At 48.4% G+C, this 18,768-nt stretch overlaps 1 protein-coding gene and 2 long non-coding RNA genes across 5 annotated transcripts in view; 2 read left to right on the forward strand and 1 right to left on the reverse strand.

The window, feature by feature from the left end:
• The window catches only part of LOC125117445 (uncharacterized), a 27,813-nt gene extending 23,253 nt beyond the window's left edge, over positions 1–4,560 (forward strand). Inside the window, exon 3 of the long non-coding RNA XR_007132629.1 lies at positions 3,917–4,560. This is a non-coding gene — a long non-coding RNA (uncharacterized LOC125117445). The remainder of the gene's footprint in view (positions 1–3,916) is intronic.
• Positions 4,561–4,692: 132 nt separating this feature from the next.
• LOC125117564 (uncharacterized) lies at positions 4,693–5,216 on the reverse strand. 2 transcript variants are annotated; one of them, XR_007132653.1, is made up of 2 exons: positions 5,150–5,216; positions 4,693–4,921 (listed from the first exon to the last, which is right to left on the reverse strand). It is a non-coding gene; the product is annotated as an uncharacterized LOC125117564 (long non-coding RNA). The 2 variants fall into 2 exon arrangements; XR_007132652.1 differs by having other exon boundaries at positions 4,693–4,930.
• GIMAP6 (GTPase, IMAP family member 6) lies at positions 5,198–11,134 on the forward strand. Of its 2 annotated transcripts, none has more exons than XM_047763522.1 (3): positions 5,198–5,552; positions 6,943–7,027; positions 9,635–11,134. In XM_047763522.1, exons 1-3 carry the CDS (start codon positions 5,385–5,387, stop codon positions 10,318–10,320), a joined length of 939 nt encoding a protein of 312 aa, XP_047619478.1. In that variant the 5' UTR covers positions 5,198–5,384; the 3' UTR covers positions 10,321–11,134. The 2 variants fall into 2 exon arrangements, with proteins under 2 accessions (XP_047619478.1, XP_047619479.1); XM_047763523.1 differs by lacking the exon at positions 5,198–5,552 and adding an exon at positions 6,111–6,284.
• The last annotated feature ends 7,634 nt before the right edge of the window (positions 11,135–18,768 follow it).

The following is an 18,768-nucleotide window of genomic DNA, read 5'->3' on the forward strand; positions in this document are numbered from 1 at the left end:
TTGGGGACAGACAGACAGAGAGATGGGAGGAAATAGCGTGAATGATGGCTTGAAGGGAGAAGCATGATGTGGGTGGGAAAAAGCAGACAGGTAAACGGTGTGTAACTGACACCTCATGGTGCTCAGAGAACAAACATGGGGCAAGAGCCTTGAAGGCAACTTTCAGGACCTCATGCCTATTGCTGTGTCTCTTATAATGTAGCCAAATAGAAGGATATGCGGCTGCAAAGAAAGTTTGAGGCCTAAGGGGGACGGGGAGGGAGTGGGATGGACTGGGGGTTTGGGTTCGTAGATGCATTGTTACTGGATAAGCCATGAGGTCCTGCTGTATAGCACAGGGAATACACATACATACATACATATATATATGAGACTGGGTCACTTTGCTGTATAGCAGAAGTTGACAGAACATTGTAAATCAACTAGAAGAATTTTTTTGCTTAAAAAGATAAAAAAAAAAAAGTTTGCAATCTGATGTGTGTCTGTCCATTCCAGGCTAAGGGGTATGAACTATGACCTTTAGCAAGGGTCTCTTGAGCAACAGACACATGATAAAGTTGCATTGCAGAACCCTGATTTGGTAAATGCAGATTAAATTAAAGAAGTGATGCTGGGACAAGAGGGAAGTTACTACATCCACCTAAAAAAAAAACCAGAAAAACTTCCATTTTTCTCTCCCTTCTCTTTTTTTCTAACGCCCAAACTCTGTTACCCAATACTAGTCTGTGCCTTTCACTTCCACTTCCTTTCCATTCTCATTTTTTTGCATGTTTTTTAAATTGAAGTATAGTTAATTTATAATACTGTGTTAGTTTCAGATGTACAGTGAAGTGATTCCGTTTATATATATATAAATATATACATAGTATATACTTTCTTCAGATTCTTTTTCATTATAGGTTATTACAAGACCTTGAGTACAGTTCCCTGTGCTATACAATAGATCCTTGTATACAGTTAATCCCACATTCTCAGTTTATCCCTCCCCCCCAGCCCTTTCCCTTGGGTAACCATAAATTTGTTTTCTATATCTGCGAGTCTGTTTCTGTTTTGTAAATAAGTCCATTTGTATCATATTTTAGATTCCGCATATAAGTGATATCATATGGTATTTGTCTCTGTCTTGCTTCACTTAATATGATCATCTCTAGGTGCATCTGTGTTGCTGAAAATGGCATGAGCTCATTCTTTTTCATGACTGAGTAATATTCCACTGTATATGTGTACCACATCTTCTTAACCCATTCCTCTGTCGATGGACACTGAGGTTCATACAATGTCTTTTAACATTCCGGATCCCTGTTCCTTCCTCCACTACATCAGGGAGTCTGAAGTACCCACGCTTATGAGAACAACCTTTCCTCAGTCTCGGATTGGGGTCCTGACAGATTCCAGTAGTGATGCGTCTGAAGGTCACAAAGAGGACAGCAGAGGCACTAGGTTTTCTGGGACAGTGATTCTATACTCCGCCCAGGCTGCTCTTTAGCAACTGCTCAACCACACACACACACACACACACACACACACACACACACACACACACCCCTCTGGTGCTCAGCCTCCCACCCAGTCCCAGCCTCTCCTGTTTTTAGGTCTTATCCTTTCTGAAGATGAGCCCTTCTGTGGAGGAATTTGCTTCAGAACCTTATGAGACATGTTAACGTAATGACAAAAATGTGAATTTCTGCCTAGAGAATTGTCTCGGCGTTACCAAAGGGGATAGCTGAGGTGCATAGCAAAGGATCGAGTCCAGGGAGCTCATATCTTTGCATTTTCCCATAGAACCAAGCTAAAGTCCCTAATGTGAGATATTTGGTTTTCTGTAATCTTTTGTTCCTCCTTCCTGCCTTTTGTTGAAAAAAAATCCTAAAGCCCTTGACCTGCTGCATTAAAAAATACAGGGATTTTTTTCCCTAGGCTTCCCCTAAAATCATCTCTGCCTCTTCCCTTGGGTCCATTCACCCTCAGAGCATCATTGCAGGGCTCGCTATGACTGTGAGGGACTCGAGGACCTTTCCATCTGCTCCGCGTGGCTGGTTTTCCCCTGCGAGCCCCCTCAGCCTTGACCTTTTCCACTGTCACCTCAGCCTGTGTGCCTTCCATTAATGCACAAGCAGAGTGCAAAGAACACAGGCAGAGATAAGAAGATAAAGGTTGTGGGTGTCAGGCTGCCACCGCGTTGTATGAGCAAGACTCATACAGCCTCTGAGCCTCACTTGTTTATGGTTAAAGTGAGGGTTGTGGTGGCAATTCCCGGTGTGGCTCAGTGGAAAGGAACCCAGCTAGTATCCATGATGATTGATGCAGGTTCAACCCCTGGCCTCGATCCCTGGCCTCGCTCAGTGGGTTAAAGATCCAGCATTGTCATGAGCTGTGGTGTAGGTCGCAGATGCAGCTTGGATCCTGCGCTGCTGTGGCTGTGGTGTAGGCTGGCAGCCATGTCTCCTATTGGACCCCTAGCCTGGGAACCTCCATATGCTATGGGTGTGGCCCCCAAAAATGAGGGTTGTGGCAGATGAGCTGAGGTCTCTTCCTTCAGTGACATTGAAGTTCCCCCAAATTCTGACCAAACCTAGTGAGCATGACGGTCCTGCTCACCCAGGAGCGTGACTGTAGCCCATGAATCATCAAGCCGACGTGGTCCTCAGATTGCTGGTTGGAATGTGGTTGTAACTGCAGGGCTGGTTCTGAGGATTACTGATCCCCATGGGAGATCCTATTTGGTGACCAGACTGGGTTGGGGATAGGTGGGGATGTGGGGGGCAGTGACAAGTCTGGGAGGCTTGGAGTAAAGAGCCCTGGTAGGGCCTAGGTTTGCTCTTTCTTCTTTCTTTGTTTTCTTTCTTTCTTTGTCTTTTTTGCCCTCCTGTGGCTTATGGAGTTCCTGGGCCAGGGATCAGATCCAAGCTGCAGGTGTGGCCTATGCCGCAGCTGCAGCAGCACTGGATCTCTAGCCCACTGTGCCAGGCTGGGGATCGAACCTATGCCTCCATGTTCCAGAAATGTCACCGATCCCTTTGAGCCACCGCGGGAACTCCTGGTCCTGGGGTTTTAACTCCTAGGTTCAGAGAAGTGTTGAGGTGGCGACATTTAAGGGTAAAAGTCAGCTTTATCCACCTTGCGGCGCAAAATAACCGAAGAGGGAGGATGTATGTGGCCCCTTCCTTGGGGTCCAACTCCCTTTCTCACCTCCCCACAAAACAGACTAAGTGCTTTCTAGCCCCTGAATTCTTACCAATTCCTTGAAGTCAGGAGTGGGAGCAAACTCTGTCTAGAAGAGGCTGGACTGCAATAAAAAGATCAATTGTTGGTGACGCTCTACCCCCCAGGGCGCGACACTATCTTTGGACAACGTCTCCCGCTGTCTCTCTCCAGTTCCCTCCTTGGCAATTGAACCTCTTTGTTGACACGAGTTCTCCATCGCTCACTGACATGTGGACCCCTTTATTAGCTGCTGTCAAAAACTCAGAAGGAACAGAACCTAAACCCAGTGAATGGCTGAGGCCGTCACTGGTAAAGGATTGTCTGGCACACACCAAAAAGACAAGCAGGCCGGGAGCACTCAAACCAGACGGTGAAAGAGGCTCCAGGGTATGTGGTTATACAGCAGCTTATGCAGTGAGAAGCCAGGGACTGTTTATTCATCATAGCGATTGTTTATAATATTAGGATTCTCTCCAATGGCAGATAATTGCTTAGCGATAATCTCATCTCAGGTTTGGGGAAGCTTCAGTTTTGCTTATGGTTTCCAGAGGCCTAAGCAAGAAACGGCCCAGTTTGCATCTTGCAAAATAAGCTAAATTGAGCTTTGTTTGAATGACTACATTGGTTTTGTCTGCTTGGGGAATTTCCAAGCCTCAGCTCTGCTTTTTCACTTGAACAGGGTGATATGGGCTTTTGTTTGTGTGCATTTCAGCATGTTCCCAGGAAGTCTACATGTACCACGGAGGGTAGACCATTTCCTGTAACTGTCTCGACACTTCAGAAAAAAAGATCATTCTGCTGATCTGCAACCACACTGCCTCCTGTCTCCACCACGGCTGTTACCTCTCTCGCCTCCTCCACCATCTGCCTTCCCCTTCACCTGGTCTCTTCACAGGACAGAGTTCGAATGTTGGTCCATATGCCTTGCCCTTTGCATGAGATGGTTCCCAGGATGAGAGAGAGAGGCAAGGGCTAGGATGAGGAGAGCCCTCACCCTGGAGAAGAGGTCTGATCTCACCATAGAGACCCCAGTGAGCAATCTTCTCCCCCAAATCAAGAATGACATCTGGGGAAAGGGATCAAGATGGCGGAGGAGGAGGGTATGGAACTCGCCTTCCGCCACAAATGCATCCACAATACATCTCATGTGGAACAATTAGCTACCATATGATCCAAGAATTTCCCTCCTGGGCGTTTATCCAGAAAAGATGAAAATTCTAATTCAAGAGATGCATGCACCCCAATGCTCACAGCAGCTTTATTTACAATAGCCAAGACCTGGGAAAAAGCCCAAATACCATCAACGGATAATTATGTGTGTGTGTGTGTGTGTGTGTACACTAAATGGAATATTATTCAGCCATAACAGAGAATGAAATATGGCCATTTGCAGCAACATGGATGGACCTAGAGATTATCATACTAAATGAAGTCAGCCAGACAGAGAAAGACAAATATTGTATGATATCGCTTGGAACTTTCAGACACAGAATGTGTGTGTGTGTGTGTGTATACACATCTATAGAGAGAGACTTATAAAGAATTGGCTCATGTGATTTATTACAAGGAATTGGCTCATGAGATGATGCAGCTGACAAGTCCCAAGGTCCGCCGTCAGCAAACTGGAGACCCTGGAAAGCCAGCAGAGGAGTTGGGGGAGGGGGAGAGACAATGCATGTCTGTCGGGGCCGGGGAGGCACAGGACATCTGCAGGAAGCTGGCGATTCTCAAAAAAGAGAGAAAATCAATTAAAAAAAAGCATTCATTCCCCTGGCACAACACTTTCTTAGATCTGCTGCTTGGTTTTAAGCCTCTGAGTTCTAGCTGTCTTCGTTCAGGATAAAAATAATAACAATATACCAAACACGAGAATGCCCTCCAGCATCGCCCTAGACCCTGATAGGGCCTCGCACATGCGCCACGAGCCATGGTTTCTGTCCCCCACCTGGAACACAGAGCAGATCTGTCCCCCTTGCGAAGTTTCGCGGGTGTTTTTCCTGTTGGGGTTCCCAAGGCAGCAGCCAACAAAATGCAGAGGGCAGAGCCGTGTGCCTCCCAGCCGGGCCTGGCCTGCTTGTTCCCGCCCCTTCCTGCACCCGCCCCGCGTGCACGGCTGGGCTTTCAAGGGCAGTTCTTGAGCTGAGCTTTGGGATCACATTTTGCTGAAAAAAATATAAACGATGTCCTATATCTATTCAAACTTCTGGGACATTTTATTCTACCCCTTCCACTCAAGGCCCCCCCAGGCCTGCAAGGTGTCCGCTCTGAAAGGAGAAACAAAGAATTCACGAGACCACCTGGCCCCAGGAGACGCAAAACGCAGCCTTTTCTTCTGCCCAACAGGAGGGGTAAGTCCAAGTGTGAGGGTGCCTGTGTCTGTGTGCGTTGTGTATGTGTACTGGGTTCGTGTGTGTGTGTGTGTGTGTGTGTGTGTGATGTCTGGGTGTATTGTGGTTTGTGTATGTTGTGTAGGGGTGTGTGCGTGGGAGCATGTATTTTCTGTGTTGTTGCCTTTGATGTGTGCTGTCTGTGTGTTTATAGGTGTATTTGGGTGTTTGTGAGTGGATGTGTATGCGTGGTGTGTGTTGTGTGTGTGAGCTGTGTTTCTGTGTGTGTTTGAGTGTATGTGTGTGGACGGTGTGAGTCTTATGTTTGTCTTATGTGTGTGCTGTGTATGCATGTGTATGTTCTGTGTTTGTGAGTGTATGGGTGTGCGTATGTGCGCTGTGTGTGTGTGTGTGTGAGAGAGAGAAACTTGTGCCCTTTGTGCCCTGCCTGGAACGCACTGCCTGCCCTCTGCAGTTTGCCAGCATAACAGAGAGCGACAGCTGTCCCCGCCCCTCACCCCAAGGATGCTGTGGTGACGAGCAAACTCTGTATGCAGCGTCCCTCCACCCCCACCCCCAGTATTTAGGTTTCCCTTCAATCAGAGCCTCCATCTGGAGATGGTCACCTGCCTGGGACTGTCTCTGTGCACCCTCACATTCCAGAAAAACAGCCATGGGGCCGTGCGGTGCCCTCCCCATCCCGCAGAGACCCGAGCAACTGTAACACAAGGGGCTCCTGAAACAGGGAACTGTGTGAGTCCACCAGGCGGTTCGGCGTGAGGCCAGGATACGCTGCTCTCGCCTCAGGATGATGGGAGTCCGGGAGCGGGGGGTTGACATGGCTCCTTTGCAAGAGGACTAGGACTTGCTCTAGAGAGTGTCATAAAATGTGCTGGAATCGTCTAGAGGGAAAAGATCTCAGGAGCATCCAGTCTGGGTCCAGCATTTGCAGCTCTGCGGGCACGGAGGCCCAGGCAGTGTGACCCCCCCACCCCCCATCATCGGCAGCCAAGGGGATGACACTGAGACCTCAGGGCTCCCAGCAGGGCCGGGACCCAGAGGCGGCCTGTGCCTGGCTGTGGTCCTCCTGGCTCTCGGCCTCCACAGCCCCCACTGCCAGGCTCTGTCCACAGGTCATTGTGTCCCCAAGAGCCTCTCACCAGTGGCCAGTATCTGTCACAATGCTCCTTTCTCCCCCTCACAGAGTCGCCTCCCCCCCACGGAAACCAGAGTCGGGGGGCGGGGGGCAGTGGGAAGAGGGTCCCTCAAGGAGGCAGAGGGTGGCTCAGTCCCCCGTCCCCCAGACACCTCCCCTCCCTGAACCAATGCAAACAACGTTCTTTTGACAAGAAAAAGGCAAAAGTTAGCTGCCTCTTAAAACCTGGTAAATCCTATTTTAATTTTTTTCTAGACAGAGGAAGAAGAATGCGAACTGATTGTCCAGGAGAATTTCAAAGAAGGGCTGTCTCAGGAGCCCACCCAAGACAGATCAGGAGGTAAAAGAACTTTCTAGCAGATGTGAATATGAGAGGGGCATGGTCGGGGGATGTGTGAGGCGCAGGGGGTGGTCAAGCCGTGTTGGGGGGCGCGGGGGGTGCCCACCTAGGCGGCCGTCAGAGGGTGTTCAGGGTGGGCCAGATGAGAGGGGAAAGAGTGCTGACAGGTGCAAGGGCGAAAGGGGCCCTTCACCGAGCCTCAGAGAGATGTGCTGAGTGGCTGTGACAAGTGGCTCACCCCAGCCCTAGGCTGGAAGACAAGCAGGCCCCTTTGTGGGAGTCAGGCTGGCTCAGGCTGAAGAGGACTGCAAGACACTGCAGAGCCAGCAGGATGTGCTCAGGTACCCACAGCACCTGGCTCCATCTCCCCAAGGGGCTCCCCCCTCCCTGAATTCCCAAGGGGCTCCCCCACCCTCATCTCTCCAAGGGCCCCCCACCCCCATCTCCCCAAGGGACTGTCCCCACCCCATCTCCCCAAGGGGATCTCCCCACCCCCATCTTCCCAAGGGGATCTCCCCACCCCAACAAGAGTCATGAATTTAACATTCAAGAGCTCAACTTCGCCATCTAGCCTGGAGAGACAGAATTTAGGAATTCAGAAACAGTGGAAATCCAGCCACCCTCCTGGCCAGAAGAATTCATTTGCAATTCATTATGTTTTTCCACACAAATGATTTGTAACTCCATGAACTTTAATGGCTTGAGCCATTGGACAAAAGCCATATTCATAAGCAGCCTAGGAAAATCACAGGTGTAGACGCCTGATCTACCCGCTCCTTTTTTTTCAGCCATGGAGGTTAAGTTTACTTTAAAAATCCTTTTCAGAGCTCAGGCGATGTATTTGCTTTTAAAGGCCAGTAGCGTAAGCAGGGGCGGCGGGGGCGGGGGGGGGGCAAGAACCAGGTTTGCCCAGCCTGGGACCACTGTCTTCGTCCTGCTTTGCCCTGGAGGGTGGTGGTGAAGACACCACCTTTCCTGCTTCTGTGAAACTCCCACCCACTCACAAAAATTCCATTCAAGCCCCAGGGGGAGGCTGGAGGGAGCCATTACCCTGCAGTGAGAAGTGGCTGGTGGCTCAGCCAGCGAGGGAGAAGGGCAAGGTCATTGCTGGGGAGGTTGGGAAGGAGTCATGTGCTGGCCCTGCCTCCAGGAGGCCAAGGGCTCTGTCACTGGGGCACATCAGAGTCTTCAAGGTGCCACAGACTCAGAAACCAGCCAGGATCTGACACATCTCTAGGCGCTCTGGGTCCTGGGGCCTGCAAGGCAGCCAGGAGAAGGGAATTCCCTTCCTGCCCTCCAGCCCTGGTCCTGGCTAAAAATCTGGACCTTGGGTTGCTGAGGACGAGCGGCTTGGCCAGATTTTCTCTCAGCTGATGGTTCTGATCTTTTGCTGGGTGAGGTTGTCCATCCCAAACCTCAAGGGTGTAGCTTAAGAATGTGACCCCCCCCCCCCGGAGTTCCAACTGTGGTGCAGTGGATTAAGAGTCTGATGGCAGCGGCTGGGGTTGCGGTGGAGGTGTGAGTTTGATCCCCAGCCCAGCGCTGTGGGTTAAGGACCCAGTGTTGCATCAGCTGTGGCAGAAGTCGCCACTAGGACACAGATTTGATCCCTGGCCCAGGAACTTCCATATGTCATGGGGTGTGGCCATAAAAAAAAAAAAAGATGTGACCCCAGTGTGCTTTTGTGCTGTGGAGCTGGGTGTCTGGCTGAAAAGGCTCTCCCCTCATGACACTCCCTGTTGGGAAAACTGAAGGTCAGGTTCACATTAGGGAGAGGCTGCGTCCCTTCACTCTCACCACTCTTCCTGGGAAGGGCCTCCAATCAGGGTCCCTAGGGAAGCTCAGGGTTCATCTCATGATGGGCTGATTCCCATACTGGTAAGAACAGGTGACCCTGAGACGAAGTTTCAAAACCTAAACATAAGTTGGTGTGTTCGACTGTACGACCCAGCAATCCCACTTCCGGGAATTGAGACAGAGATTGAACACATGGACACCAAGGGTCACAGGAGCGTTATTCACAATAGCAACCCAAATGTCCAGGTCTGTGTGAAAAAGCACAGTGTGGGCCATACCTACAATGCAATACCATTCAGCTTTAAAAAGAAAGGAAATTCTGACACCCGACCTGCTTCAAGATCCAACATGAAAATATTGAAAATATTATGCTAAGTGAAGGAAGCCAGCCGCAAAGGGACAAATATGACCTGACGCCACCTATATGAGGTCCCAGGAATGGTCAAACCCAAAGACGCAGACAGTAGAAGAGGGGTTGTGAGCTGTTCGGGGGAGGGAGGAATGGGGAGGTAGTGTTTCACAGGGGCAGGGTTTCAACTTGGGAAGATGAAAAATTCTTGAGATGCATCGTGGTGATGGCACAACCACGTGGATTGCATGGTTAAAATTGTCCATGTTATGTTAAGTAGGTTCTGCCATGATGAGAAAAACGATTCAGCAGGAAAAAAGAAAGAATGGGAACCCAGGGCAGGTCTCAGGTGCAGATGTGGTCTTCGTCTCTCTTGCCCCACCAGGACCCTCTCTTCCTGGTGAGGCTGAAGCCGGTGGACGGGCTCTGACTCCGCCCCCCGCTTCTCTTGATGCTTCCAGGTCTGAGGGCGGATGAACGGACCCCACGGAAGCTGAGGCTCCTGCTGGTGGGAAAACCCGGAAGTGGGAAAAGCGCAACCGGAAACAGCATCCTCGGCCGGAAGCTGTTCAAGTGCAAGCTCAGTTCCAGACCGGTGACCCAGGACTTCCAGCGGGGGTGTCGGGTGTGGGCTGGGAGGGAGCTCGAGGTCATAGACACCCCCGACATCCTGTCCCCTCGGGTGGCGCCGGGCGTGGCCGCCCAGGGCTTCAGCCGAGCCATTGCCTTCTCCTTCCCCGGGCCCCATGCCGTCCTCCTGGTGACACAGCTGGGCCGCTTCACGAAGGAGGATCAAGAGGTGGTCAGGCGCCTCCAGGAGGTGTTTGGGGTGGGCGTCCTGGCCCACACCATCCTGGTGTTCACACGGAAGGAAGACCTGGGGGGCGGCTCCCTGGAAGAGTACCTGCGAGAGACGGACAACCGGGAGCTGGCCCAGCTGGACGTGATCTGCGAGCGGCGCCACTGCGGCTTCAACAACAAGGTGGAGGGGGCGGAGCAGGAAGCCCAGCTGGAGGAGCTCATGCAGCAAATTGAAAGCATCCTGTGGGAAAACGAGGGCCATTATTACAGCAACCAGGCTCGCCATTACTCCCCGTGGAACGTGCTGCTCCAGCAAGTGGGCGAGGGGCAGCTCCACCAGGGGTGAGGCAGGGCTCAGCCAGGAGTCCTGGCTGTAGACACTCTGCAGATCCAGGAGACTTGAGGGAGCTCACACACAGCTCCTAAGAGGCACCCATTTGAGATGCGCTGGCTTTCAGTGCTTCCCACCAGCCTCCCTCCAACTGAGTTCCACTTCCAAGCCCTCACCTGCTCTGGCCATCCCATGGGCCACTACCCATGCCCATCATCCCCTCTTCCAGAACACCCTCCCTCCCTCTGTGCCTCGCCATCCTCAGGCTTTCCAGTCCTCTAGTAGAACACACGTAGAGCAAAAGCTTCCTGAGGGCAGGCCTGTGCCTCATTCTCCCATGTAACCCCCGCAGCATCCGGGCCATTGGGCTCACTGGTGAAAAGCCGGGGTAGCAAATCAGTTTGGGATGTCGACCAGGCAGCTCTGCATCTCCTGGGCTGTGTCCTCGCCCATAAAGGAAGCAGGCATGGTGACTTTTCAGGTACGTGCTGGGTGTGGTGGGTCTGAACGCAGCAGTGGTTCTGTGACATGTGGGGAAGGACAGTTTGAAACAAACTTATGGTTACCAGAGCGGACAGGTGGAGGGGGGAAGGATAGACTGGGAGTTTGGGCTTGGCATGTGTACACTGCGGTAGATGGACTCATTGGCCAATGGGAACCTGCTGTAAAGCACAGGGAACTCTACCCAAAATTCTGTGATCATCTATGTGGGGAAAGAATCTGAAAAAGAATGGATTTGTGTGCATGGATAACTGAATCACTTCATTGTACAGCAGAAATTATCACAACATTACAGATGAACTATACTTCAATAAAACGTTTTTATTTATTTATTTTGCTTTTTTCTTTCCTTCCTTCCTTTCCCTTTCCTTCCTTCCTTCCTTCCTTCCTTCCTTCCTTCCTTCCTTCCTTCCTTCCTTCCTTCTTTCTTTCTCTCTTTCTTTCTTTCTTTCTTTCTTTTCTTTTCTTTCTTTCTATGGCTGCAAAAGAAACTGCTTTTCTTGAGGGCTATACCCACGGCATATGGAAGTTCCCAGCCTAGGAGTAGAATTGGAGCTGTAGCTGCCGGCCTACACCACAGCCACAGCAATTCGGGATCTGAGCTGCATCTGCAGCCTACACCACAGCTCATGGCAATGCCACTGAGTGAGGCCAGGGATCAAACTGCATCCTCATGGATACTAGTTGCATTCATATTTGCTGCACCACAATGGGAACTCCCTACCTCAATAAAACTTTAAAAAAAGAAAAAGAAAGAAAGCAAGTAGAAACAGGGGAGGGTGGAAGGAGCAGCCTTTTCATTCATTCTAGAAAGAGGCCACCCCAAATTGCAGCAGCCCCGTGGGAACCTCCTGCTGGGGATGCCGAGCAGAGCTGGACAGGGTTAGGGTTAGGGTTAGGGTTAGAGGGTTAGGGTTCGGGTTCGGGTTAGGGTTAGGGTACGGGTTAGGGGTTAGGGGTTAGGGTTAGGGTACGGGTTAGGGGTTGGGGTTAGGGTTAGGGCAGATGCCTCCCATGACATTTCAGGAGGAGGGACGGCTGTTGCTTCATGCCGTCGCTCCCTCAGCATCAGAACCGGGAAGGAAGACATGTGTAGATTGGTTCTGGAACTTCCATGGTCTGTGTCTAGTAAGAAAGAAGTGGTGTGGGTGAGGGTGGGGGCAGGGGGAGACTGGGTTGTCTTGGCCAAAGCCGTGAAAACAGTGAACTCTGGAACTTATCATTCGAAGATCTCTACACTGGAGCAAAACACGAAAAGCAGGAATTTGGACCATCAGAAGTGCCCAGTGGATACACAGCTGCTTCTTCCTTAGAAGGTCAAAGCAGCTGCTAAAAAAAATCTCAGGGAAGGTTTCCAGCTCCCAATCTTCCTGTAATGACATCCATATACTAAGTGGAAAATATGAAATAAGGAGAATTTTTGAACAATGCCTGGAAGACACTGAGAAGTGACCAAATACAGGCAGACACTATAGGAAACTTGATCCTTAACATGAGGGGACCACAATGCTGCACTATTTATGTGGCTTCTCCCCGCCAGAAGGGCACCTCCCCATCCTGCTGACCTGGGGGACCGTACGTGAGCAGAAACCCAAGTGACTTGAGGGTGAGAGTTTGGGGCCAGCCAGAGAGGGAAAGAATTGCTGGGGAACTCCCAAAAAGAGGCACAGAGGGAGTGGGGGCACTAGAAATTCTCCCTACAAACTCCTTTCAAATCTTTGGCCAACCCACCAGCTAAATCTCCAAAGAGTACAGGGGACACCTTTTCTAGAAGGCTGAAAGAGCTGATTAGCATTAGATTAGAGATGTTAGCAATTGCTCAAAGCAGCAGAGACAGATTTTGAGATTCCAGCCCACCAAGTATTCCACTGAACTACGAACCAGAGTAAAAAAAAAAAAAAAAAATCACATTGGGGAGTTCCCTTGTGGCTCAGCAGGTTAAGGATCTGGTGTTGTCACTTCTGTGGCTCTGGTTACTACTATGGCATGGGTTTGATCCCTGGTCCGGGAACTTCTGCAGGCTGTGGGTTCAGGAAAAAACAAAACAAAACAAAACAAAACAAAACCCCAAACAGCAAAAACCACATCAGAACTAAGGGACTTGCAAAATTGGAATAGCCCCTTGCTAATGACATCTAAAACCAAGCCTTCCTAAGTTCAAAGGTGTCTGCCAGTAATTTAAGTGCCTGTTAGAACAAACTCAGCTTCAGAAAAGCATAATCATATCCAGTATCGCCACAACATATTATCTACAATATCCTATAAACTATTACAAAGTTCTTCTTTTCTAATGTAAGGATAGAACTCTATAAATTTCCCTCTACATCTCACTTAAAAAAAAAAAAAAAGAAAACAGACACAGGAGTTTATTATTATAAGCACAGCACATGTGGGAGAGCACACAGCAAAACAGTTTAGAAGCAAAACAACACATTCAGCGAGGTGTGTGGACACACCCCTGCTAGTGGGGAGCAGCTCATACATTTTTGTATATTCTGTTCTCACAATCATTCAGTTTACAGTATTTTTCCATATTCTTTGTGACGTCTTTTTAAACTCATGGATTATTTAGAAGTATGTGTTTCATTTCCAGATAGTTGAGTATTTTTCAGAAATCGCAATACCCAGTCCAATATGGTGGCCCCTTGTCACATGTGGTTCTTGAGCACTTGAAATGTAGCTGGTGCACCTGAGAAACTGAATTTTCAATTTTATTTAATGAGGAGTTCCTGTCATGGCTCAGCGACAGTAACAAGCCCAACTAGTATCCATGAGGATGCTGGTTCAATCCCTGGCCTCGCCCAGTGGGTTAAGGATCCAGCGTTGCTGTGAGCCATGGTGGACGTAACAGATGTGGCTCGGATCCAGAGTCGCTGTGGCTATGGTGTAAGCCTAGAGCTGTAACTCTGATTCGACCCTCAGCCTGGGAAATTCCATATGCCATGGGAGCGGCCCTGAAAAAATAAAAAGATAAATAAAATTTTTATTTAATGAGAATTAGTTTAAATTTAAAAAGTGAAGCACCATAAAAGAGTTTACCATGAAGCACAGCTTTGTTGTTTGGATGGAAATACACTTCACTCTGTTGTATCACATAGTATCGCTGTAATTCAATGTAAATTTTGGCCACATTTATCTTTCTAGCAGAACCTAAGCATACAATTGACCTAGTCCGTGTCAGTAGATTGACTCCATTTGAATAATCTTCCTAATGCAGTGGGTGTAATACTTTTATTTGAACACATTGTGTAAACAGCATGAGTTGCAGTGACACCTGTCTACATTGCAGTTGGTCATGAAATTGAAATACTGGTATTATTTTATTTATAATATAATTAAATTAATTTTCAGTTTACGTATGGACAAAATGGAAACTTTAAAACTAAATCATAATATTGATGTAGCATGAATGGAGATGACAAAGCAGGTACCAAAACTGGAACAAGGGAGAAGGAGAGATTTGAAAAAGGTATGTTAGGAGTTCCCGTCATGGCTCAGTGGTTAATGACCCCGACTAGGAACCATGAGGTTGCGGGTTCGAGCCCTGGCCTTGCTCAGTGGGTTAAGGATCTGGCATTGCCGTGAGCTGTGGTGTAGGTTGCAGACATGGCTCGGATCCCGCGTGGCTGTGGCTCTGGCGTAGGCCAGTGGCTACGGCTCCAATCAGACCCCCAGCCTGGGGATCTCCATATGCCGAGGGAGCGGCCCTAGAAAAGGCAAAAAGACAAAAAAAAAGAAAAATATATGTACAACTCTCACAAAGAGATATTTCCACAGTTGAGTGGTTATCACACTCGCTTCAGTCCACTCTTAGAATGAATGGCAACTGCAATGTGCAGCAGTGCAGGAAAACAAAACAAAAAATCGATTAGAGACATCTTCAGCAAATACCCAGGGAGTTGGATAAAATACTTCCCCTCAACCATCAAACACAGAATTGACAAAACTAGTACCCGAAGCCGGAATTAAATGTCCAATTAAAAAAAAAACTTCTAGAAAAATTTTAACAGGCTCTGAGCTTGTAACTTGGGCAGCTAAACAACTTGGATTATTGCATGAAAAAGAAAAACCACGTTTAGTGGGAGAAATGGTGAAGACAAATGATCACTTTGGTCATGGAAAGTTTTGTTGCAAATTTTAAAGAAAAGACTACGAATTCTAAAGTGTACAAACCAGGAAAGACCTGCTATCAAGGCACCAAAAAATTGCCCAGAGAAGACTTTTGAAATCATATCAAAAGTTAATTGATTTAAAGTTTGAAACATTGCAGTTTTCTTTAGAGCTATAAGAGAAGTGTGGTTTAAGATGATCCATATAAACTCAAAGAGTTCCCAAATCTATGAAAAGATATTAGAAACCCAGGGCAGAAAGATCAAATTTGTGGTCTAGATATTTTTAAATCTGTTAAGCCTGTCAGATATTTGGCAATAATCCAAGTTGTTTAGCTGCCCAAGTTAAATCTGTTAAGCCTGTCTAGAATTTTACTAGATATTTGGCACAAATCCCTGCTGATGGAAACACATGCAGGAACCTCCAGCTTCAAGCTCAGACTCTCTGCCCCAGAATAACTGGATCCTGTTCTTCTCCACTTCTGGATCCTGCCTTTATTTTGCCTTAATCGTTTCCAGAAACATTTTCTCTCTCTCCACTTATACAGAGTATTCGATTAGGAAAAGTGAAGCCAAATCCAGGTATTAAAAGTAAGGTGTACTTTGCATCCAGGGAATGAGAGGCTTGCCCAGGCCTGGAATGCTAGGGGGTCTGCTGACCTGGAGGACTTCCAGGAGCCATCAGTCAGCCGGTGAAACAGACGGCTAAGTTCCTCTTAGTCTGTTTACAATAATTGCCATGGGACTCCTCCTCGACCTCGTTCACATCTCGCGGGAGTGCTTCTCATTGGCCCATTGTAACCTGGACCTGCTGGGAAAGGGATGGGAGAGAATGTTGGTCCAGGCTCCTCATCTGTGATGCAGGAGGAGGGGCCGGTGGTGTCACGTTGTCAGCAGAGGATTCAGTGCCCCTGAATAATTCAGATGGAACCATCCACCTTATACCTGATCTTCTTATGGAAACCTTTCCTGTCCCATCCAAGACATCACACGGGATTCATTATTTTGAATTTTCATTGCTTGTTGCCTCAGTATTGCTAACGTTTACTGCCACAGGAGTGGGTGCCAGCGAATTCTTCCTTGTTCCTGTTGTGTACCAAGTTCCTGGCATACATGACGCACTCACTAATATTTTTGCACCCTACCCCCTGGCGAGTTGGCCAAACTTGCTCAAGCTCCATTTCCACAGCATGGAGCGCTCCACATCTTGTTCTTTTGGAGAATTTCCTGAGCTCCTTGTGTTTCCTTCTACTTTCTCAATCATGTGCTACTACTCTTCTCTACTTGACCTGTTTCATGAAGACTCGAAATTCAGTTCTCAAGCTGGTTTCCACATTAGCAACATACACTATGCATCTCGTAGGCTTTAGCATCTTTATTAGAGATTCTGAAAGTCACAGAGAGGGGTCCCGCAGGCAGCACTGCAACAAGTTGACTGCCCCCCTCTGGCTTGGAAAGAAGAGTTTGTCATCCCACAACCCCAGAGGGAGAAGCTTGAGGGAGACACTTCTTAAATTATCTCCCTCTCATGAAAGCCAGAGGGATTGATCAGTTTCGGGATGTTGACTCTTAGGAGCATATGACAGCCCCTAGACCACTTCCTGCTACTATTTTTACTTTGCAAAAAGGGGAAACATGTTATCATTTGCAGAACAGAAACAAACTGGACCTTGAAAAACGTATGGTTACCAAGGGAACAGGTTGGGGGATGGACTGAGGGTTTGGGATTGGCACATGCATCCTGAGCTGTATGGAATGATTGGGTCAGTGGGAACCTGCTGTATGGCACAGGAAACTCTACCCAATATTCTGTGATCATCTATGTGGGAAAAGATTCCGAAAGAAAAACCTGATTCAGTCATGCATATAGACAAAACCTGAATAATCAAATTCTCGCATTTAAAAAAATATTAATAGAATTTTGTCAATAGAGGACAGCCCTGTCGATCTGGGTGTTTTCTGTAGGATGGGTGGTCTCTATTCTACCCCTTCTCTCATGTGCTTAAAAAGACCCAGGTTTAGTCGCTAGGTAATAATAATGTTTTATACAGCAGAAGTCCAGCTCTTAAGAGATGGGAACACTCCCTCCTCCTACAGGGGAAAGGAAACAGATGTGTGTCCCAAAATTTGTCTCTCCAGGTTCAGGAAAGAGGAGCTATAGTAGATAATTAAATTCGGGTTGCTTATGCTGTGAGCTGGGGCGCGCCCTCTGGGAAAAGCCTTTAAAACATGGATGTCACCCTATGTCATCCTTATTTCAAGGATTGAAACACCTCCCATTTCTGTCTGGTTTGGATGGCTCCTCAGTACTTTCCAGTATTTCCAGATTCTTCATAGTTCATTCAGTGTTTATCTGGAGGGTATTTCATATGTTAACACGCCTTTGTTATTTTTGGAGCCAGACTCAAACTCCGAGGTCGTCTTTTTCTCGTCCTTTTACTGGTTCCCATGTAGACTATGAACAAGAGTGTAGAATTATAGGAACGTTTGGTCGATAGATTATCAAAGGAACTCGCCACGGGGGTGAGTGTGAAGTGGCTCGAGAGTGAGGGTACAGCAATTTCGCAGGCGTCCCGCACCTGCTGCTAGCATTTGACCCCTTTCCTTAGCGATAAAACTACAATTTTGCTTCTAGCAGCGGGGCACAGGTGTGAACCACTGAACTGCACAGTGTCTCTTGCATCGAGGGGAACCATTTGACCGAGAAGCCCCGCGGACCTTAAGGGTTGGCTTTGCTTTCCTAGCGGAGGCGCCGTTCTGCCTTCTTTCCTGTGTCTATCTTCTTTCCACCTGCAATTCGGACGTGTGGCTGAAGGTGAAGCAGCCATCATGCCCCTTTGAGGACAAAAGTTATTGTAAAGAATGGTGGAGCAAGTCCGGAGAGGAAAAGAAACCCAAGGTCTTGGGATAGTTACATTGCTCTGGGACTTTGCAGCTGTACACTTGTACCAAACGTGAACCCTTTGTGAAGCTGCCTTGGTGATGTTTCTCCTACATGCAGCCAGACCTACCCTCTAGCTGCTATTCCAGGACTGAATGACAGTCGCTGCTGGGCCAGCCATGGAGAATTTAGACCGGGGGGAGCTGTGGTGAAGTCGGCCAAGGAGGCCGTCAACGGGCACTGCCTGGAGTGAGAAATTAACTCACTTCATGGGATTATACCAGCTTGTGGACGTTCCTGTTGAGGCCGGCAGGAACTTCAGAGGCCTGGTACCTATGGAACAGCACCCCACAAGTAGAGGAGTCAGAGGCTGAGGCCTGGAGACCCCATCTTTCTCACAAACCACAATGTCACATAAAGTGTCTGTCTCCTCCCTGAAGCACGATGGTTTTGGAGAGTCCCCAGGTCAACAGAATGGAGTGACTGAACACCATCTAAAGGGGCTTTTTTGTTTTTTTGGGTTTTTTTTTTGCTTTTTAGGGCTGCACTTGTGGCATATAGAAGTTACCAGGCTAGGGATTGAATTGGAGGTACAGCTGCCGGTTTAACCCACAGCTCACAGCAACACTGGATCTTTAACCCACTGAGCTAGGCCAGGGATTGAACCCTCATCCTCATGGATGCTAGTTGAAGTTATAACCCGCTGAGCCACAATGGGAACTCCCTAAAGGGACTCCTTAACAGACTAATTTTTAAACAAGAGTCAACATTTCGCTATATAATTCCCCTAGAAGTACAAGTGGGATTAGGAAAGATTATAAAATTATAAACAAATTACACATCTACATTTTGTCTCTCTCTCTTTTTTTCTCTTTTTGAGGCTGCACCTGCGGCATATGGAAGTTCCTGGGCTAGGGGTCGAATTGGAGCTGCAGCTGCCGGCCTACACTACAGCTACAGCAACACCAGATC

Source organism: Phacochoerus africanus, chromosome 16 (genome assembly GCF_016906955.1).
Source record: "Phacochoerus africanus isolate WHEZ1 chromosome 16, ROS_Pafr_v1, whole genome shotgun sequence".
Taxonomy (NCBI): domain Eukaryota; kingdom Metazoa; phylum Chordata; class Mammalia; order Artiodactyla; family Suidae; genus Phacochoerus; species Phacochoerus africanus.

What these genes read in the sequence shown, in the direction of transcription:
- GIMAP6 (XM_047763522.1), top strand. Translation starts at nt 5,385, where the DNA reads ATGTCCTATATCTATTCAAACTTCTGGGACATTTTATTCTACCCCTTC. An exon ending in TCTTCTGCCCAACAGGAGGG is followed by an intron (nt 5,553 to 6,942) that starts GTAAGTCCAAGT and finishes ATTTTTTTCTAG; the next exon opens with ACAGAGGAAGAAGAATGCGA. An exon ending in CACCCAAGACAGATCAGGAG is followed by an intron (nt 7,028 to 9,634) that starts GTAAAAGAACTT and finishes TGATGCTTCCAG; the next exon opens with GTCTGAGGGCGGATGAACGG.